Source organism: Zingiber officinale, chromosome 10B (assembly GCF_018446385.1).
Source record: "Zingiber officinale cultivar Zhangliang chromosome 10B, Zo_v1.1, whole genome shotgun sequence".
In the NCBI taxonomy this organism is placed as follows: Eukaryota; Viridiplantae; Streptophyta; class Magnoliopsida; order Zingiberales; family Zingiberaceae; genus Zingiber; species Zingiber officinale.
In genome coordinates, this window is record NC_056005.1 from 27,213,007 (window position 1) to 27,236,499 (window position 23,493).

Genomic DNA, 23,493 nt, shown 5'->3' on the forward strand with positions numbered 1-23,493 from the left:
CGGTTCTACAGTGAAGGAAGATAAATTAATTCTTAGAAAAATGAATCCTGCAATAATTGTTCCTTGTACAATGAAACTACTTGGCTATGTCCGTGGAGACTTCAACACCTTTGTCAAGTATAACGGGTGGTTAACGAGGTCAAGAGAGAAGGAGGGGATAATTTTATTTTTTTGATCTTTATGGTGAGGTAATTAAAAAGTATGATAGCCATAGAAAAATAGAGAAATTCAAGGACGTCTTTGAAACATTTTTCCAGTATAAAATACAGCGTACTCAGTCATCCAAAAGGTTGGATGTTATGTTAATATTACGACAAAATGACTTCTTGAGGGTTCTAATTGTTATGTGACTATCAAATTACTGTTTCAAACAAATATGCTTATAGATTCTTAATTGGTAAACACTACTCTTTTATGTTGTGCATTAAATTCACCTTATAATGTTTGTTGTTGGTAAAAGAGACTTAATTTCAACTAAAACTTATTAAAAAATTATATTAAAAAAAATCGCAACTTGAAAATAAAATGTTTATAAATGTAAGATAGTACAATTCACCAATAAGGGTCCATAGCTCAGTGGTAGAGCAATTGACTGCAGATCAATAGGTCACCGGTTCGAACCCGGTTGGGCCCTTTATAAAATGCTTGCTTTTTTTAACGGTTTAAGATATTAGGATAGTAATATAGTATATAACGGTTTAATTATCAGAAGGGTTTACTTTATAATCCATTTAATTACTCTAGTTTTTTTAAAATTAACTTATTTAATTAGTTTTATTTATTTGAATGGTGCAATCGTACATTTAATATGATCTACGTGAGCTAATTAATTAAGGCTCAATGATTAGATGATTAGTTAGTTAGTTAGAGCATAACTGACTTATTATAATAGAATAGGAATAAATTTTTGATGGACATATGTTTTTGAAAAAAAAATTCTCCTATCTTTAGCCACGTGACAATTGATTATAAATTTATCTTATGAATTATCTCTCTTCACATAATCTACGAACAAACTTTGAGAAGTGCTGGGATGAACATAATTAATTTTTTTTTACTACCATCTATTTGAGAATTTTTTAGTCTCCAAAATATCATCTTAATATCACATCAAATGAATAAAAACCTCACTCTCTGCGCAATAAAAAAAATCTCTCTATAATTTTTTTTAAGACCTACATCATAAATTTTTTTCATTATTGATTAATGGCCCTACCTATATTATTAATTTTAACATGAAAATACATATTTAAAATTTTATTATTGCTCTTAAATTATATATCTTAAACCTTACATCCATCCATAATATATAAAAAAAAAATTCTTAGATTTTCTTATTTAACAAACCCCTCTAAAAACCACTCACCCTAAGTCTATTAGACTAATTTGTTTAATCAAAGAATTGATATTTTTAGATCTAAGATGATTTTTTTTTAAAAAAAAAATAAACCTCCTCGAACAATATTATAATTATTATTATTTTTTTTTTCACACAACCATTTAAGAGTAATTTTTTATTGATTATTATGTCTAATGAAATATTAAAAAATATATTATAACATATAAATTATTGAATTTTTTTTTGTAATAATGAATTAATTCAAATACTTTAAATCCAATTCAAAACATATGAACACATAAATATTTCGATAAATGAATGATGGGTATATTTGTAAAAATAAACTAAATTTGTATAATTTTTCTATATATATTTTTATAAAATAGAGTATTAGGAATTATAATCTCCATTAATTTTACTATTTTATTAAGAATCTATACCCATTATTAACTAACTCTCAATTAATTTGGTGAAGTCTAAAATTAAATTATATTAATATTCTTTTTTTATTTTATATCGAAAATAATTTCAAGATTTATTAATAATTTCCACAGACACATTAATCAGTGATCTAAAGTTTAAAGTTCAACTGTAGTATATTATTAAAAATTTTCTTATTAATCAATCAAAGATTTAAAATTTGAGACTCAACTACTACATACTATTAGATTTTTTTTTTCATTAATCAATCATAGATCTATAGTTCAAAATTCAGTTACGGCGTATTATTAAGAATTTTTCTTATCAATCATTTTTTTTGTTCTTTTTAATTCTACATCTTAAGATTGACAACACTATGAATAAAGAAGCATTTATAAATACCTTGGGTTAATAACGTTAGAAAGCATATTTTTCTTAGCTTTTTAGCTAAGATCAATTATGATATTAAATTAATTTTTATAAGAGGGAGTCCGTTACAATAGCTTGCTGTTGAGATTCTCAAGCACCACCCTGTATTATACTATTACATATGTATGACACATTCTTACATAATTTATGGACGATATTTTAACTAAAATTAAATGTTGTATTTGTTGTTGTCAGTTTAATATCTGATAGTCCCTTACAGACATAAGGGCGACAAATATTTATTTTATAAAATTTACGTGTATATATTACACACACAATCACTAGTCTTTTATAATTTTTTAAAGTCAATTAAGTTACAATAAAACAACACAATTTCAATCAAATTAATAAATTAAATAATACAAAATATATATGATATATCATTAGTTAAGTGGAACAGATTAAAAAGTTTATAGTAATTTATTTAAGGGTGCACATAGATTTGATATTTATCAAAAGATGTACTATAGTTTAGTATTTACCAAAGAGTGCAATCAAATATGTGATATTCCACTTCTATCTCTCCCACCGATCTCTCCTTTCCATATGCTATTTCCCAAAACATCTGAACTACATTCTGAGAAATTCTTATTCAAAAGTGTTTTATACGGTTCGGATACGCGTCACCTTATCATGTGTCTCACCCTCTCTCTTCGTCTATATATTTTCCTACTCTTATAAACCTGACCCCATCATACACCTCTTCTTGCTTATCATACCTCTTCCTGTAGTTTGATAGGATTGCAAAAGAGTAAGTAGAAAGCGGGAGTATTGTCGTAAGGCGTTCAAGAGGCGACTTCAAAGGATTCAAAAGGTGACTTGAAAAGGTATCGAAGAACATCGACGTTGAAAGACAAATTTCAAGCAAGACTGAATTTGGTAGAAGAAAACAGATACAAATTTAATGATGTACATATCAATTTACCACTGTAAAATTAGTTTGTACTATAAAAAAATAATGTACACTTTTGTAGCAAAAAATGATTACAAAATAGTGTTTATGTTGTCCATTGATGTGTGGGGAAAATTTGTGGAAGAACATTAGCAATATGGTGTCCTCCATTAATTATTCAGTTTGCGAGCTGCTCCACTAATGCTAAATTTTAGCTAGACCTTGATCATGACATATAGGATACCAAGCCCATGTTCGGCTGATATGGTATAAATCAGGTCCACATTGGGCCTGATATGAGATCATATCAAGCCCACTTTGTTTCTTGATCAAAACTTTGGTTTGACACCGTACCTATCTTTTCTCCTCGCTCAACCTTTTCTAGTGATTGTGAGTTCATGGAAATCTAAATACCCTAGGTCCATTAGTGAATTTTGACTAAAATCTACTGATAGACCTAGGCATGTCTGATTACACTCATTTCAAGTTTTGTGAGTTTCTAGTGTTGCAATGACTTCAACGGTATCATCCATTACTTATTTAGGGTTCTCTAGAGTTTCTATGCGTCATGCGTCAATATTACGATAAGTTTCAACTTGAATGTGTAGGATCGAAAGAGTGCGATAGGGGGGATATCACTCTTTTAAAATTCTTTTCTTTACATAATGACTCGTAAAACAAATAACAAAGCGACAGTAGAAAATAATACAAAAGAGTAGAGTGGTTACTTAGTTTGGAGCCTACGTTGACTCCTACTCCAAGACCCGCGATCATTGATCACACCATTGGACAATTCACTATAACTCTTCTTTTCAAAATTCTCGGAAAGAAGCAGTGCGCACAAATAGATGAGTAAGATAGTAATGACCTACTATCTTACAAGTAAATAAGTACAATGTAAGCTAATAAAAATATACCAACAGAAGATTAGAGATGCAGCTTGTCGACACTTCTTGGAGCAGTAGCTTGTTTATGAAGATGAGTAGTTGTAGTACAAACAACAGCTTACACAGAGATCAACTTCAAATAGATTCGTTGTTAAGCCTCGGACCTCGAGCTTCACTTTTATAAGAACGGTCAACGTTCGATCGACCGTTCCATGGACTCGGTCTACCGAACCCACTCCCTTTATTCTTCCCTGAGATATGATGCTTATTCGATCTTTAGACATTAATTACATTTAATGGTTCGATCGACCAAATGGTGAGCTTTCCCCGTTCGTCGAGATTCTTGATCAATGTGCCTTTAATGCGATGATCATTCGGTCGATCAATCCCTTGGTTCGACCCGGGCGGCCCCACCCGGACCGAACCAGGAACGACACCAGAATTACTTATCGGTTTGATGACTAGCTCCACAGACCACCAGAGGTCCTTTCAGCGTGCTTTGTCCTCAGTCGCACGCACCCTGGAAAACTTCCCAGGAGGTCACCCATCCTCAGATTTCTCCAAGCCAAGCACGCTTAACTTTGGAGTTCTTAAGTTTGGGCTTCCGAAAAGGAAGGTGCACCTTGGTGATATGGATAGTACCATCTAACCTTTTAGCCATAATTAACCAGAATCTTTAGAACCGGGGTATTACAATCACCCCCACTTAAAGACACAACGTCCTCGTTGTGTAACCACAAATCACACCACAAACAAATCCCAGAATCTCCCTCGCTAGGTGGTGCCCTGGGTGCTCCTACCACAAGCGCACTCACGGTCGCAAGGTCGCTCTGATACCATCTGTAATGACCCGACCCGGGCGGCCCCACCCGGACCGAACCAGGAACGACACCAGAATTACTTATCGGTTTGATGACTAGCTCCACAGACCACCAGAGGTCCTTTCAGCGTGCTTTGTCCTCACTCGCACGCACCCTGGAAAACTTCCCAGGAGGTCACCCATCCTCAGATTTCTCCAAGCCAAGCACGCTTAACTTTGGAGTTCTTAAGTTTGGGCTTCCGAAAAGGAAGGTGCACCTTGGTGATATGGATAGTACCATCTAACCTTTTAGCCATAATTAACCAGAATCTTTAGAACCGGGGTATTACATGAGCTTTCCCCGTTCGTCGAGATTCTTGATCAATGTGCCTTTAATGCGATGATCATTCGGTCGATCAATCCCTTGGTTCGGTCGATCGATTCCCTGATTCAGTCAATCGATCCCCTTGTTTGGTCGATTGATCAGTCAATTTTCCATGTGTTCTGATCAATCTGATAGGTGCCACATCATTAGGGTTTGATCGACCGCTCCTCTGGTTTGGTCGACCAATCATGCTTGATCAGATTCTGCCTTCATTTGATCTAATCTGATCTGATCTAAAGTCTGAGTTATCCTGGTTCAGTCGACCGATCAAGTCGGTTTCTATAAAATAGAGTTAGATAGAATAAACTCCTGCAAAACAAAGGTTAGCACAGTGATATAATGTGATACATGAGTAGTAATATACAGTAACACTGTCTTGATCTCAACTTGGAAATCTTCCCAGTTTCTTCAATTGGATCAATGACCTAGGGTTGTCTCTTACCGGAACACGACTTCACTGTCGCTCCCTCCAGTTGCTTACATCAACTTTCCTACCAAACATTGATCCTCCATACCTGTTTGAACTTTGCCACTTAGCATCGGATCGACTACCCATGACTTTCCCTCGATCTACGGTCCTCTAGACCTATCGAGCCTCCCTGCCAAGTGTCGGGTCCTCTCGACCCACTTGGACTTTTTGCCTAGCTTCTACGATCTGCTAAGACTTTCTCCAGGTTGAGTAAACAACCTGCACACTCAGTCTACATGTTAGATCACAACAAGACTTAACTTGAACGTTTGACAACATAAAAATTCAGGTTCGATTCTGGTGTACTCTGCACTAACAATCTCCCCCTTTTTTATGTTTGACAATCAAGGTTTATAGTTAAATTAATATATTCAAACAAATAAGTAAACATACATTTGTTTTTCTTTTAATTCTCCCCCTAGGTTAAATAACTCCCCCTAAAATCACTATCTCTCCCTCTTAATTTGTTATTTCTATCCCTTTGACATATATCAAAAATATGGAAACAAATGTGAAACAAAAATAGGGTAGTTTAGAAACATAGATTTTTTTTTTGAATTTTTCTTAAGAAAAGTAATATTTATCAAACAAATGATTTTGAATAAGTATATCAAAAAAGAAGTTTGTAAATCAAGAATAAGTTCAAAGTTTTCAAAAGACATAAATGTTTTTAAATGAAAATTTTAATTTTAAAAATATAAGTATACATTTGAAAAAGTATAATTTTGAAAATAATGTTTTTTAAAATTAAAGAGGAAAATTTAATAAGGAACGTTAACAAAGATAAAATTGAAAACATTAAAAGGAAACTTTGAAAAATATGTAAAAATCCCAAAAAAAATTTAAAGTAATTGTAAATTTGATAAAGAAAATTTTGAAAATGATAAAGTTTTAAGTAACAGAACAACTTTTAAGAAAAATTTGAAAAAGTTTTTAAAGAAAACTTTAAAATTTAAAGATAATTTTAAAAATATTGGTCAAAAATAGAAATTTAAAAATTTAAGAACAATTTTGAAAGTATTTTTAAAAGTGGGAAAATTTAAAGGATAAGTTTGAAAAGGTAAATTTATTTATTTATTTAAAAAAAATAATTTTTTTTGGAAAGGTAGCAACAAATTTTGAAAAATTAAGTTTGAAGCTCCCTTAAAATTGATAAGTCTCTAAAAGTTCAAGCAGGGTTTGAAAACTAGAAACATATCCTTATGATGAAATGTCCAGCATTCATGCTTAGCTGACTACCATAATATAGTAGCTGTTGAATTAGGTTGGTCAATTTGAGTGTTTAGTTCTAACTAGTTTGTTACTAGCTAGATTACTCAATTGATCAATGTGTTTTGTTTAAAGCCCATATTTTTAGCGATGCATTGGCATAAACATCTGAAATATTTGGCTAAGTCCTATGTGTTGGGGCAATTCCCCTAGGTCAAGGTTGACCAGTTTACCTAAGTTTGAGTTGAGTCAAGCTTAAGTCATGATTTGAGTTTTGATGTTTGACAATATAAGGAGATTGACAATATAAGGAGATTGCTGGAGCAATCATCCAGTTATGGAGATGGTCAAAGGGTTGACCAGGTTGATAAGAAGACAAGTCAAGTAGGTCAGGGATGACAGGAGACTTGACTGGGTAAGTCTTAACTGGAAGTTAGGTAGTGGTAAAGTCCTAGTGAGGAGCTAGGCAGGGAAAGTCCTATGAGGAGCTAGGCAATTGGAAAGTCCAAGTGTGATCATGGCAAAGGAGAAAGTCCTGGTGAGGAGCTCTGTAATTAGAAAGTTCAAGTGCATGTGATCTTGGCAAAGGAGAAAGTCCTGGTAAGGAGTCAAGCAATTGGAAAGTCCAAGTGTGATCTTGACAAAGGTTGTAAGTCCAAGCATGTGGTCTTGGCAAGGTAAGTCCTAGTGTGACTTAGCAAGGAGAACTCGACAACTAGGATGAGGCCAAAGGAAGCTCTTGAAGGCAAGGCGTGAAGGATGGGGAGATATCCGAGGGACGCAAGGCTGATGGAGGAGGCTAGAAGGATAGTTCGAGATTGGTCGGGTGTAGCCAAATGCTAGGCATGGAGACCCAACAGGTCACAGTTGACCAGGAGTTGGGTTGGAGATTTTGGATTTGAGTTTGAGTCAAGTTCAAGTTGGTCAATCGATCGAGAGATCGATTGAACCAGGGTCCAATCGATCAGTGAATTGATTGGAGTGTGGTGCGAAGGAAGGAATGACCCAATCAATTGGTCGATCGGTTGAGACCATAATTCGTGAGCACAGAAGCCTTCCCAATCGATCGAGCGATCGATTGGGAGTTGTCGATCGATCAACCGATCGATTGGGTAGGGGAGTTCTCGCGCGATTGCGAGAACACAGAAAGCTTCTGAATCGATCCATCGATCGATTCAGATGTTCCTAATCGATCGGTCGATCGATTGAGATTTGACCGTTGGGCAAGATGCAGGTGATGGACGGCTGCGATGGAGCAGTGTTAACGTGGCAATCGATTGGGGATGAATTGGATCGATTGGGAGCACTGTTTAAAGCCTTGGCGGAGCGTTTTCTCCGCAGATCTTTGTGATTTCTTCCTGCGGTTTTCTGCGATCTTCACTAACGATTTCCTCCGAGTTTCTTGCCAGTTCTCGAGGGTTCTTGGAGTGTATCTCGAAAATTCAAGAGGCAACAACAACACACAGCAAGTAAGCAAGAAGAGTGTTTTCACTTGTATGTTTGTATTTCTCTTCTTGTGTGAGTTGTATTTGTGTGTTTGGGTTTGTATGAGGTTTCTCCGCCTCCGGCTGTGACTGAGAAGGAATATTTCATAGTGGAGGAGTGATTCGGTGTGGATCCTTGGATTAGTCACCTCTTTTTGAGGTGGATACCAAGTAAATCCTACTTGTTAGCATTGTATAGTTTATCTTCGAGTTGTATTCCGCTGCAAACCATCAAGACGAAGCAAACGATGCAAGCGCGCAAAGAACCGCTATTCACCCCTCTATAGCAGGCACAAAGATCCCTACAATTGGTATCAAAGCGAGGCCGCTCTTCTACGGACTAACCGCCAAGAGAGCAAAAAGCTAGAGGAAGAAGAAGATGGATTTGGAAGGACCACTCAGATGGGACATCCGAATTCCACCTCCGTATGACCAAGAGGACTTCAATTTTTGGAGAACTCGGTTGGAGACATGGTTCCAAATGGATTGGAACCAATGAGTTATTTTGGAGGACCCATTTGAAGCTCCAACGGACAAGAAGGGTAAACACCTCCGACCTCGACATTGGACTGAGGAAAAAAATAGGCAAGCAGAGGCGGATAAGGAGGTAATGAACATATTGCTTAATTTATTACCTTCTAATATCCTTTTGAGTGTAGTGTATGTGATCTTTGGAAAAAGATCATTGTCTATCATGAAAGCCCTACACAACTCCAAGGAGTGGAAGAGCCCAAGGAGAAGGACTAATTGGTCCAAGAAAAGAAGGACCAATCCAATGTTGACACAAGGTCAACATTCGAGGAGAAGAAGGAAGAGGAGAAGGAAGAAGATGAGTGATCAAAAGGTGTACTGATATGTCATCTTGGTTTCCAAGGACATTTGTCATCTTCTGACAAAATTTGCAATTTGTCCTTGGAGAGAGTTGTACTGATATGTCATCTTGGTTTCCAAGGAGTCAAACCGACTAAAAATGTTGTCTCAAAGACGACTAAAAAAGTCACTAGTCGGTGGTGGTGGAACATAAGAGCTGCTCTGATCGTAGTCAAAGAGAGGTGTCAATGCAAATCCTGGATCAAAAGGTGGCTGATGATGCTGCTCGACCGCTATTGGTTCCTCCTTGGCAATGTCTTCCTCAGCTACCGGTGGAACGTAACGTGGATGGGTTCGTTTATACACAAGTCCCTCGGCTCTAGTCCTAATCTCAGCCAAAGACAACTGTCTAATCCCGACAAGATCAAAATTAGACAACTCAATTAACTCACCACGGTGAACTCTTACACCTAGAGAAGTAATGTATGCAATGAAAACATGACATTGGATTATGTGAACTTTATTCGAGGTGCTGCACCACGAATAGTAGATCGGTCGACTGAACATCGGGTTCAGTCGATCGAACCAAGATAAGAAGCGATTTGATCGACTCTGGTCAATTAGATCAGAGATCATCAGTGGATCGGTCAACTGAATGACGAGATCGATCGATCGAACGAAGACTTCTATCTGAGCAGCAGAACCTAGATAGAAAGTTGGGCCAATTCGAGCAGGATCGATCAACCGATCCAGAGGATCAGTCGATAGATCAAAGTTGGGTCAAACCTGATCCCGAGATCAGTGGATTTGGATCAGGTCTGAGGTGGCTATAAAAAGGGGTCTCGGCCAGCACTTCGAACACAAAATTGAGAACTACTTACGCTCTTGTGTGCTGCTCTGAAACGCTTCGACAACATGCAGCCGCCGCTCCAACAATCGACAAAATTCTATTTACTATTTTATTGTTGGTAACAAAGTTTTTAATTGTACTTAATATTTGTACTTATTTCTGAATTTATAGTGATTGTCCAATGAAAGCGATCAACGATCACAGACCTTGGAGTAGGAGTCGTCAAATGCTTCGAACCAAATAAAAGAAACTATGTTAGCATTGCTCGTGTTTTCTTTCTTTATTCCGCTGCGTTATTCTGTGTTTTTCGAAACGAGTGAAAAAATCATGAGTGTTATTCACCCCCTTCCTCCCTCTAGCACACTGTTAGAGTGTAAAAATGTGATGGAAACGTGATGGTATTTCTTATACTGTACATAGATAACATTTTTGGTAGTTGGAAATAATATCATAGTGTTGTCATAAGTAAGGGTATAGTTGTCTAAACAATTTGATATGAAGGACTTGGGAGAATGCATATATTCTTGGGATCAAAGGGATCGCAAGAAAAGAATATATTTTACTTATCCCAAACTTCATATATCGAAACAATCTTAGCTCGTTTTAGCATGCATAACTCCAAGAAAGGTTTCTTACCTTTTAGGCATGGAGTAGCTTTATCTAAAGAGATGTCTCAGAAGACATCAAAGGAAATAAAGGACATGAAGACAATTCCTTATGCTTCGGCTGTAGGAAGTCTAATGTATGCAATGCTGTGTACGAGACTAGATATCTCTTTTACCGTGGACATGGTTAGCAGATATCAAAGTAACTCTGGACAAGGACATTTGTCTACGGTAAAACATATATTGAAGTACCTTAGAGGCACTAGAGATTACATGCTAGCTTATAAGGAAGATAATTTGGTCCCTGTGGGTTACATGGATTTTAACATCCAATCGGAAAGAGACAATAGAAAGTCAACCTCGGGGTTTTGTGTTTACTTTAGGAGGAAAAGTCATAACTACGGAAGAGTGATAAACATAGGTGCTTTTTCGGACTCCACCATAGAAGCTAAGTATATGACAGCCTCTGAGGTAGCCATAGAAGTTGTATGGCTCAGATACTTCAAGATAGACTTAGATATGATTTCTGGTTTGCCCAAAATAATTTGGTGCAGTAGCAAACTCGAAGAAATCATAAGTCCATAAGACAAGTAAACACAATAGAGTGCAAGTACCACTCAATACGAGAAAATCGTATAAACGAGGAGAAGTTGTTGCCGCCTAGATTGCATCAGATGATGACCTATAGATCTTTTCACTAAGGCCCTTAAGGCAAGAGCTTTTGATGGACATGATGACCTAGATTGCAAGAGCTTTTTCAGAAGAAAAATCCTTTGCTTCTAAAAAGGATATATACCTTTTGCTGTTAAGGCTTTAATGATAGAGTTTATTTGGAGTTTGTAACTATTATTAATTTGTGTCATTTCTTTTCCTAAAAAGACTATAATACTATATCAATCTGGATGTTGTCTTTTAGAAAATTTCTATAACCTTTGGCTTGGATATTTATTTTTAATATGTTTAATAAAATCTTTAGGAGTTATATTAAAATTTGGACAGAAGTATGTAATTCTAAAGTTGTTATTCATGTCTACTTCTAGAAGTCCAATGATTGCCTGTTCTGTTTCTAAGAAACAAGAATCGTAGAGGACTAGGAGCACTTTGGCTCATATTCTTTTTCTTGTTAGTCCTCTAAATCCTATATTACCAGTAATCCTAGGTGGATATAGTTATGTCTTCTTCGCGAGAGTGCTCTTGTAGATTGTACTGTCATGAGGGCTAAGTGTTCTTTTCATCCATCCAGTAAGTGTAGTGATTGTGTCCTATGATGCCTATAAAGTGATGTTGAAAAGTTTAGTAAACCTTGATTATAAATTTGTCTTTGATTTAATGTTGCTAATTGCCTATCTGAGAAAGTAACCATATTACTTTCAACATCTATTAAGTCTTCTAATTGATATGTATTTGTTGAGATGCTATTCTTCCCTTGTGTTATGATAGTATTTAACCAGGAAGTAGTATTTGTTTCAGTTTGTCCTCTTATTATTTGTGGGAGACCTGGAAAAGGTTCAGTTATGATTCATGTTTGACAGATTATATGTTAAAAAATTATATTTTTCTGGTTGCTTTCTAGATATTATAGCTCCTGCAGTGAGTTTACTTAAATATTTTGTTATAGTGTTGATACTTTCGTATAAATCTATGGTCTTAGGTGTATTTTTATTTGAGCTTTTAATTGTAATAGCTTGTTATCTATTATTGTGTGCCCCCGGGGCTATGGTGCAGCGATAGGGCATCCAGGTTATCACCCAGGCATCCACGGTTCGAGCCCCAGCTATGGCGAATTTGTAGAATTTTTTTCTCCAAATGGAGCACGCAACTAAAGGATGTTGGGCTCCTGGACTGTCCGTTGCGAGCGCTGCTCGATTTACCCTAGTTGTCACGCCCCGGAGGAGTCTCTGTCCGAAGAAATTTCGGCAGCATCTCCCCTGTACGGCGGATAATTTGAAACTTTTCTACAAGTACTATACACCTCAGCCACATGCGGCTGGAATAATAACACAAATTAAAACAAACACCACGCAGTTTATAAAGATATTCAGCCTCTAGCTGTCACAACCACGCAGTTAATAATAGTAATCAATAACAATAGGACTCTGACTCGAAATCCACCCTATTCCACTACACTCGTAAAGCTCAAATCCAACGAACTCACCTCTTCTGCCGTCCAGGCAGGCACGTAGTAGAATGAAATCCAATATCATATCAAAAATCCATCAAAAGGTATCAAAGCATACAATATCCATAGGAAAAATCCAAAGACAATATTAAAACAAAGTCTGATATAGAAAAAAAAACAAATAAAAACAAATAACGAACTAGTAGAGAACTGGCTCTACGTGCAGATGGGGGGCCAGCGACTGGAACTGCTCCGGACAGCTTCAACCTGAAAATATCAACAATGGAGGCGGGGTGAGTCCAACACTCAGCAGGTACAACTGATATGCATAATAAAACAAATAACAGACAACACTAATCATGCGTACAGTCTCCTGAATACGAGAAGGATAAATGCAACTGAAACAAAATCAGGAGATAACTGTACTAACTGGGATCAAAGTACAAGGTAACAGGGTCGTCAGACCGAGGAAGTCATAATCCTGTATGCATGTCAATCATATGCATCCACATAAATGCAGCAAGTAAATGCAGCAATCACAAACAATAAATGCAATAAATGCATATGGTGACCGTGCACTCTGACATCACTGCTCCTGCAGAGCGACCGAGTGGACGGGATGCTGTCGGAGTACTCCTGTCCTCTGTCCCCAAATCATAAATGGGGGAGCTCAATGCTCTCATCTCCCGGTACACAATGACGGGGAGGATATCTCTACCGGCTACCACGCTGAGTCTCCTGACCAACGGAGCCAAACAGAGTCTACCATCTGCCGGCTACCACGCTGCTACACTAAATGCCAACGGAGCCAAACAGAGCGGACGGCTACCACGCTGAGTCCTCAGACCAACGGAGCCAAACAGCAGAACCGCCACACACCTGCCTGATATACCACTAATCCATGGGTGGTGGTGGTGTATGCAGTACATGTAACTGGCGATGGGCTCAACCATAGTGGAGCCGACAATCACACAGCATGCAAACATGATGCATGATACTAAGCATGACAATCTCATGAATAGCATAGCAAGATCCATACATAAATAAAAGGTGTACCACAAGTCAATGTATCAGATGGAAGGTACACAAACAGATAGGGTATCATATAAACCCTAGGTCCTGAACATGATGTATCACATGGTTGGGTCACTACCGAAAGCATGTATGGTCAGGTCAATAATAACATGCAGTGCATAATAAATAAATAAACAACATGTAACAGATCATGTAGTGACCAACCGAATAAAAAGGAAAACACAATTCTTGCTATATGTTAGACACTTTATCATGCATATCAAAAGACATAAGTCAAAGTACCCGCCTCCAATAGAAAGGTCCAATCCAAAATAGATCCCTCGTCGAGACACCGTCTCGAATCAAAGTCCTGCAGATAATGTGATATACAATTTAGCTAATTTTATAAACAACAACTAGCTAAATCCAACCCAACTTAATTAGGAAAAACCCTAATCGATCCATCATTATTTAATCCTAATTAATGATTAACTTGAATTAATCTCCTTAATCAATAATCCTCAATCAGCACAATCATTTCCTTTCGCTAATTAACTTACGATTAGCAATATGATCATATCTAATAAATCCAAGGATTAAATCTAATCCAACATAAATCAACGGTACTTAATTCATCACAACTACAATAGATTAAGCCTTCCATAATCACATTAGCTTAAGTTAAACATGAATCCACCATAACTTATCTAAATCCACAACTAACCAAGTAACTGCAGATTACAACATCTCCACATAATCCAATATAAATGCATATCCTCCAAATACTCATAGAAATACAGCCTAAACTCCAAACATAGCTTACCTTAATCAACGACTGTAATTGTTGATCCACAGCAGGGAGTGTTGATACTGACAACAAGATGCCTACAGATGGAATAGCTGCCGAAACCAAGACCCTCCACCACCCAACCTCCTTGCTGGATACTTCATTGTTCGGATCAGATGAAATCAAGATTGACACTCAATCAAGCAATAATCCTAAACAACAAACGAAGCTTACCTCAATCCACAACTGCTGTGGCTACTGGAACAACAAAACAGAACCACAGTAAAGAGAAAAACTATAGCACAGTGGCTGGAGGCTAGGAGAGGGGTCGACAGTGATGAATTAGGGCACAGGGACGGCGTCGCTGGAGTCAGGGCAGAGGCTAGAGTCGGGTCCTCGACTGCGTTGGCTCGAGTGTCGCCGGCGCTGTCCCGTGCGGCGGCGGCGTTGTCGGGTGAAGAAGGCGCGACCAAGAATTAGGGCACGGCGGTTGGGGGTCGGCGTCGACACCCAGAGGAGAAGAGAAGAAAGGGAGGCCCTCAGCAGTGTGCGGAGGTGGAGAGTCTAGGGCAGAGAGGGACGACGATCAGCGCTAGGGCTCAGGAGTGGCTCGGCCGACGTTGGCTAGCGCATCGCCGGCGCTAGGGAAGAAGGATGGAGGCGCTGCTCGGTAGAGCTGTCAGACGGGCCAACCCGTGGCGGGGTGGGTCGGCCCGTGGCGGGCTAACCATTTGGCGGGGCGGGGCGGGCCAACCCGCCAACTTGGCGGGTTGGGAAATTTCCAACCCAACCCATTCTAAGGCGGGTTGCGGGAGAGGAAGAGGTAACCGGGGAAGAAGAAGAAGCTTGGCCGGCGTTCGATCGGAGAGGAAGAGGTAACCGCCGGCGCTAGGAGGTTAGGGCACGGGTGAGTTCGGCGGAGGAGAAGAGGAATGGCACGCGGGGAATAAATAAAAAATGAGGGAGAAAAGAAATAAGAAAGGAAAAGTATATAAATAAAAATCAACTTTTCCTCACTTAAATGGGTAGCCTAAACAGGCTTTTCCGGACCCCATTTTCATCCCCATTAACTCGTCTGTACGAGCTCCGAAAAATTCCTGAAAAATTTCCAAAAATTCTAGAAAATTCCTTTATCAATATTTGCCTATTTTCAGTATTTTACACTAGTAGTCGGTGGGAAACTTCCGCGGGCCCGAGTCGATCACCTCAGGGTGGGCTGAGTTGGTCACCTCAGGCTCGACGTTACCCAGCCTGACTAATCATTTTTTTTTGTTATCTATTATTGTGAGTCTATGATGGAGAGATGTGAGTAGTGTTAATATGGTGTTATTTTGTTGGATAAGGACTTGATATCCTGTTCCCCAGCTATGGCGAATTTGTAGATTTTTTTTCTCCAAATGGAGCACGTAACTAAAGGATGTTGGGCTCCTGGATTGTCCGTTGCGAGTGCTGCTCGATTTACCCTAGTAATTGGTGGGAAACTTCCGTGGGCCCGAGTCGATCACCTCAGGGTGGGGCCGAGTTGGTCACTTCAGGCTTGACGTTATCCATCCTGATTAATCATTTTTTTTATTATCTATTATTGTGAGTCTATGATAGAGAGATGTGAGTAGTCTTAATATGGTGTTATTTTGTTGGATAAGGACTTGATCTCCTGTTCCTAAAACTTGAAGTGTACATGTGCTTTATGTTGTTTTAACAAATTGCTTGGAAAAAATCTAAAGTCTCTTCGTAGTAATTATTTCAAAGTAGAATTTGTTCATTTATATTTAACTTCTTCAAGGATTTATTGTAAATTATCTAGTCTATTAATGAGTTGAGTTTTGTTGGCTATGAGTAACTTTTAAGTTGTATTAATGTGTTTCTTGGCTCAAAATGTCTTTTAAGGAAGGAGTCTTGAGATTCTTTTTAAAAAATCTAAGTTTTGTCTATTTACCTGTTGATTTTGTTGTTTTATTTGTTCTTGTTTCAAGATGTAACTATTGTTGTCTTAGTTGCTCTTGAAATTTTAAAAACAGATTTCTGATGATGCCTAATTATGGACAAAAATTATCTACTAGAGGATATTTATATCATTTTCATTAGACATCAAAAGTCTTTACAAATCTTAAGACTCTAATACCAAATTTTGTCGTGGTATGTGTATATATATATCGATCAAGGCCCAACAACATCGATACGATCTGCAATTTTCTTAAAATAGCCGGATGGGAATGACCAAACTAGCGATCAGAAAAGCGAATAAAGAGGAAAGGGATGGTTTCTAGAGCTGTCAGACGGGTCAACCCGTGGCGGGGTGGGTCGGCCCGTGGCGGGCTAACCATTTGGCGGGGCGGGGCGGGGCGGGCCAACCCGCCAACTTGGCGGGTTGGGAAATTTCCAACCCAACCCATTCTAAGGCGGGTTGCGGGTTTGGCGGGCCAACCCGCGAGCCCATCAATTTTTTTAAAAAAAATTAAAAAATATTTCATATCTTCAACATTTTACTTCGAAAAAGTTTTCTACAATTAAATGTATACATAAGCATGTATTTTAAATATAAATGAATACAAACGAGTACTTATGTTGGATGAAAAATACTATTTTTATTTCAAAATTATAACAAAGAAAGATAATAAATTGGCCTAAAAATTAACTTACATACCCGCGCGGGTCGCGGGCCTAGGCGGGTCGGCCCACGGCGGACTTGGGTTGATAAAATTCCAACCCAACCCGCTTAAATTGTTTGACGGGGCGGGCCAACCCGACGGGCCCAACCCAAATTGACAGCTCTAATGGTTTCCTTCGCCGAGAAGACGATCCTCATTTTCTCCTTCTTTCTCTGCGTAATAGCGATAGCAGATCCGAACTCCATGGCCGCCCTCGGAGGGATCAGAGACGTTGAGGGGGAGGCTGCCAACGGCCTCGAAATCGAGCAACTAGGTCGCTTCGCCGTCGACCAACACAACAAGAAGGAGGTATCTCTTTCTATTCTCTTATCTCGCTACGCTCCTCTATTTGAGATCTTTTTTTTTTTTTTTGAACTCCTGATTATTCTTGTTTTTTGGCTCTTATACTCTCTTCCTCGCCTCGATCGGTTGTTTTTTTTTTTTTTTTTTGTCGTTTCTTGGAGCTCAAGTGTTTTGTTTGTGGTGGTGAAGAACGCTCTTCTGGAGTTTGCGAGGGTGATCAAGGCGAGGGAGCAGGTGGTCGCTGGGACTCTGCACCATTTGACGGTCGAGGTCATTGATGCGGGAAAGAAGAAGATCTACGAGGCCAAGGTGTGGGTCAAGCCATGGCTCAACTTCAAGGAGCTTCAGGAGTTCAGTCACGCTGGAGACTCATCCTAAGACATCCCCTGCCATAAGCTAGGTAATGTGATGCTACCGAACCTCAAGTTGCTTGAAAGTTTATTTTTATTTTTTTCGATAGGTGAGGTCGTATTGTGCTGTGGCATCTAAACTGTTTGCAAATATAGTAGGCATCGATTTGTCTACTTCTTAAGATGTGTACTATGTGTGGTGTGAAATTAGGGCTGGTAATGAATGAGCTGTGTTGATACCAGCAAAATCATCCTCGAGATTGTTTATAAATCTTATTAGCTTCAAAGCGAAGAAATCTTAATTAAAAAAATTGCTTTGGCAACCTTTTTTATCTACCTTAACTAGATTCAAGCTGGTAGTTCTCTTTAAGCTAAATCGCAGCTTATCAAATTTTGATAATTTAGAGTCTATCAAAACACATTATTAATACCTTTAACAATAAGTTTTCATTTTAATGTGTTAATTAACTTTTCTATCATATGAGTAACAGGCATTAATATCACCATATTCATGAAAATATGATAAATGTTTATTTAAATGTAAACTGTATCTCCAAATGATGTGTACACATTTAATATTTGATTGAAATCCACCAACAAAACCTTAAGCTCTCTTTCTCAGATTCTCCCTTCCTTTTACATAACGTAAAATATATTATATTTTAACAATACATATGTTTAATTGAATATAAAGTTATATATGCACGACAATTATGGATGCAGAAATCAAATACTTAATTACATAAATAAACTTAAATCCAAGTATGTATTCAAGACCTGATTGAATATCTATTTAAGACTCATTGGTCTTGTTCAAAAATATTATTTATAATTTTTGTTATTAGCTTTGACAAGAAATGTTTGTGAATAGTGCATAAGCATTGTTACCAAACCATTATTTTAAAAATTGGTTGCTTGGGGTGCAGTCATATTCCTCTTTGTCAACTTGGTAAGATGGAAAAGCAAGGGGAAGTGAAGCAATTTGTAGTGCTTTTCCCCACTTTTTTTTCCCCATTCAAAATTGATAGAAGACGGCAAAATTGATAAAAGGACTAAGTTAGCTCTGTATATCATAGAAATTATAGAATCAAAGGCTAGTTTTGTAATTTGTTCTTCTATATTCAACTAGACAACAAAGCTTCTTCCTTCTTTTCTCTCCTCCCTTTCTTAGCCCTATTTCTTCTTGTTTCTCTTCCTCTACGCAAGTAGGCATGCCCTTAGAGTGTTGAGATTTTTGGCCTTCTTGCTAATGCAGCCAAAAAAGACGTTCTAGTTTGTTCATTTACTGTCTTAAACACAAGCACTTCTCAAATCAAGTACAAGTTGGTAGACAAACGTTTAGTTACAATTAGTGGAGAAATATATCGGCATGATATGTAACTTAGCATAAAGCTCGGTTGAATGAGGAAAATAGATTGGATATTATACCTACAAGTTGTAAAAGGAAAAAGTATTTGTGATGTAGTTCGGAAGGGGAAGTATGCAGATTTCATGGAAATAGAACATAATTAAATTGAGAATGGATGTTAAGTATTCAACTAAAACTGCTAAAAAGAAAATGCAACTATGATGAATGATGAACTTAAGAACACTTTGAACTAGATGACAATTGCAAGGGGGGTGACAGGAAGGGACGCTTGCAACCTGATATTGGAAAAGAAAACTTTCCTTAGTCAGAACAATGACAATTTCACACCTCTCATACGTAGGCTACAAACCACCACAATGGAAAAGTTGCTAGGCTTTCAAAAGCGTACATGGGCAGTATGTGGTTAATCACTGCATAGTGGATAAACAGTGTGGAAATACAGGTGGCGGAATATGTGGTTTGTATTAAAATATTTATATCCATGAAAATGACTAAAATTTGTATTAATTAAATTTATCATCCTAAACACTCCATCAGTTATTTTTCATATCAATCTAAGCATTACATATATCCTAAAATAGTAACATATAACAATGCATGTTAATCAACCAATGTGGCTCACATGAGAGGGAAAACAAATCATCCATTCTTCCAAAAAATTTAAAAATTTACATTAGTATAATAGACCAAGAGGTGGCAGAAATCCTTGGAAATCCTCGTTCTTGCAACCTGAAAGAAAACTTGAAATTAAAATAGATTGGAAATGAAGTTGTCTTAATGTAATTTTAATGCGAACATACCTCACATCACTGCTCCATACCAAGTAAAATTGAAAATTACGATGTGAAATTAAACTTAAACATGATTCAATTAACACATTGAGACATTTATCATTCCCAAATTAAGATGTGACTTAAGTGGCTCCTTCGCCACATAGCCTAATTCGGTCGTCACATGTTGTGGTACCAAAACATTGCTTGAGCCTCTCACTTTATTCTTCAAGATGGATCGGCTAGTCTGGACTTTGATCCAGATCAAACTGTAATGAATATATAGGCTTAGTCTGGTTTGGTTCATGGTTGCAAGACACAATTCTTTGCTTTTCCCAGTTTTTTCTTATCGAACCCATAGATATTGATAAACCAAATTGATGCGTAGCTACAGTTGATTGTAATAGAAGAAATGAGTTGAATTAATTTCCATCTATTCTGACGAGCATTTATTGGATGTGTTTGTCAACTATTGTTTCATAGACTTACAATTGCATCATTGTTACAGGTCATATTTGTGCTGCATGTTTTTCTTAAAAGTCATATTGGAATTGATTTTAATCAGGCAGATTCTTTGGCTTATCCTTTCAACCATGATTTTTTGCTTGTTGGAGAACTTGTATAAGTTTGCGTCACCATGTCAAATTTTGTCTTTGGAATCCTTGAATAGTGTAATTTTTCTAGATTTTGTCAATTTGTGCTTGTTGCTTGCATGTAGTTGGAAAGTGTTTCTGTTAAGCACAAAAAGGCCTCCCCGTAGACTTTTGTTTTTGAATCTTTTTATCCTCCTATGAGGATGTAGCAAAAATTGTCTTAAATTTTTTTACTAAATATATTTAGAATTTCAATAATATGGTGATTTAAATGTTTTAAAAATGAATTTAGGCAAAATATAAATTGATGAACAATTACTTACAAAAGCTTTATCTCATTGTCACAAATGTATCTATACGATGTGCAACTATTAGTGAATTTGCTAGCTTGCACGCCTACCCGTGTGTGACAGGCATGGGGGGCTGAGTGCGCGGGGTGCCCGGAAGTGATCCGTCACTTCCGGGCACCCCGGAAGTGCACTGGGTGCCCGAATCACTTCTGGGCACCTGCGCACTTAGTCGCCCTCACTCGTCACGCATGAGCGGGTGTGTAGGCTAGCAAGCCTCCAACTATTATTATCAAATTTTAAGATCTCAATTAATATCATTATGGGTCATTGGTCAAACTACAATTTACCATTTTCATTGTGTATCAGCCTTCAATACATAATGCTCAAACATCAGGTTGGCCCAGTGTTGGATGTATCTAGTTGTATGTGTTACCTTTGTGTGATGTAGTTACCTTTAAGGTAAAATTCAAAAAAAATATAAAAATTGGCAATGTTCCCTCGTTCCTAACTCCATTAGCTTTTACCTAAGCAATCAAGTTTGAGTTATAACTTGAACCCAGAATACTTTGTATTCTAAAATGCACTACAATTTGAATTTTTTTTTGTTCAGTAGAAACATTTAAGATCTCTCCTCTTCTCATTCCATGGTATATTCCTTCCGCTGCTCATAGAAATAGGGTTCTTTAGTTCTTCTGAACTCAATCATTTAAATAAGATTTTTTGCTTCAAATTTTGACAACTTTCATCCTAACTTAGTAGGCTTGTAGGCGTTAAATTTCCAAAGTAGACTGGTTTCTTTTCACTCTTTTGAGCTAGTAAGTTTAAATTGACTTACAATGTTGAGGTCTTGCTTCGAGTCAATATTGCTTCCATCTTTTGTCTTCTATATGATCTGTTGGTCTTTATTTCTTTTGTTTTTCCACAGGGGATTGAACGTGAAGACTTCGCCAAGACTTTATATTGTGTGTCAATAAATGGAGTGATTGCAGACTTTGAAGACTGATGTCTCTATATTGTCTGTACTTCGGACCTCAAACTCCTAACTTGTATAATTAACTAAGAAGTTTATCTTCTATCAGTCTTGGACGTGATATTGTTCTTCCACAGGGGATTGAAAAGTGAAGACTTCGCCCAGACTTTATATTGTGTCAATGAATGGAGTGATTGCATACTTTGAACACTCATTTCTCTATATTGTCTGTACTTTGGACCTCGAACTCCAAACCTTTATAATTAACTAAGAAGTTTATCTTCTATCAGTCTTGAACGTTCTTTAACGTTGTGCTGTATGTGTGAGATTCGGAACAGAGAGTTGTCTCTGGATTAATCAATCATCTTCCTCTTGAACATTTTATACATGAGATAGAGACACTCGGTCGTGTAAGTAATCAACCGCCGTTTGAATTGGCAAAATGTAATCAAACGGCAATAATCATCTTCTTCAAAAATTCGAGAGGAAATCTTTAGTTTTTTTTTAAATAAAAAAATGTCTGCGTAATGTTTGAATGTTATTAATTTGTTTTATAATTCGCTGTTGTTATGTTACTTTCATAATTATTATCCATACATCATTTTATTGTTTGAAGAAATGTCTGTATAAATAGAGTGTCATCGGCAATCCTTGTAAAGTTATAAGAGGTAATTAAAATGCAATAAGAATATTTTATGGTCATTGATCATGTTGGTGTTTAGCATTAGGTTGAGTCATTGGAGTATGTTATATACTGCTATGTTACATGAGCTAACATTCAGTGCAAGTAAAACCGATGAAATTTGCAACCCACTCGACATCTGGATCGTGATAAAAATCAGTATTGGAAGGCATTAAAAACATCTGTTTCTTTCATCAGCTTCTCAGTTGTGGCTTTCATCACACAGACAGTAGCCATGTTGCCAATTATTTAGAAATATTGGAGTCCTGTGTGTACTCCATCCACTTTTGTCCAAATGATTCACCAATGCATTCGCATCAACTTGGGAATTCAAGGACGTGCCTATCGATTTTATTATTATTATTTCTCTCAAATTAAGGGATTCTGACTGCCACACTCTTGGAATTTGCTTGCTCAAGTTAATGAATAGCCTATGAGTGTGTATCCACTCGCATTTCACTTCGAATTAATTCCAATGTAAATTTACTTTCCATTAATGTATTATCTGAAACTAAAGCTTCTGAAGGGTTTGGTAATGTGACACGATCAGCTGCAGTTCGTTCTTTTTTGCTGAAAGGAAGCTGTTGCGTAATTATTGCTGGGGAAAGATTGTTAACAGTTTAGTCTCAATATTTCCTTCTTTCTTTCTTTTTAATTAAAATCAAGATTACTCCAAAATAAAATATTTGATGGAACTTGCCTTTTTTACAGTATTAAAAATCTAAAGCTACAGATATAAAGTGAGAATCACAGACGTATAGGTGTTTGTTTTGTTCGTCCAATATTTTTCTCGTGAGACCATTAATAATTGAGACTTTGGAGACCATGAACCACTATTACAATGCCAAAGGTGTATAGGTTCGCAAAGGATTTGCAACCCTTTAATTACTTGGAACTTCACATGGTCAACATCCAACTCTTTTTCTTTAAAAAAAAACAAAAAGAAAAAGGAAACAAGGAAAAACTAAGCACAGTTACTGTGAGCTTAAAGAACGAAAACTATAGAGACGGCCATCGTGA

General features: G+C 37.2%; 1 protein-coding gene, 1 non-coding gene and 1 pseudogene across 3 annotated transcripts; all 3 read left to right on the plus strand.

Annotated features, from left to right (window-relative positions):
- The first annotated feature begins 562 nt into the window (after positions 1–562).
- On the plus strand, positions 563–634 carry TRNAC-GCA. Its single transcript has one exon. It is a non-coding gene; the product is annotated as a tRNA-Cys (tRNA).
- Positions 635–2,185: 1,551 nt separating this feature from the next.
- Positions 2,186–2,327, plus strand: LOC122030746 (annotated as a pseudogene).
- Positions 2,328–16,669: 14,342 nt separating this feature from the next.
- LOC122030093 (cysteine proteinase inhibitor-like) lies at positions 16,670–22,080 on the plus strand. Of its 2 annotated transcripts, XM_042589249.1 has the most exons (4): positions 16,670–16,757; positions 17,276–17,455; positions 17,639–17,849; positions 21,747–22,080. In XM_042589249.1, exons 1-3 carry the CDS (start codon positions 16,755–16,757, stop codon positions 17,825–17,827), a joined length of 372 nt encoding a protein of 123 aa, XP_042445183.1. In that variant the 5' UTR covers positions 16,670–16,754; the 3' UTR covers positions 17,828–17,849; positions 21,747–22,080. The 2 variants fall into 2 exon arrangements, with proteins under 2 accessions (XP_042445183.1, XP_042445185.1); XM_042589251.1 differs by lacking the exon at positions 16,670–16,757 and having other exon boundaries at positions 17,273–17,455.
- Positions 22,081–23,493: the final 1,413 nt, after the last annotated feature.

Excerpts from the sequence above, each read along its gene's own strand:
- LOC122030093 (XM_042589249.1), top strand. Across the intron at positions 17,456-17,638 it reads ACCAACACAACAAGAAGGAG|AACGCTCTTCTGGAGTTTGC; the intron begins GTATCTCTTTCT and ends GTGGTGGTGAAG.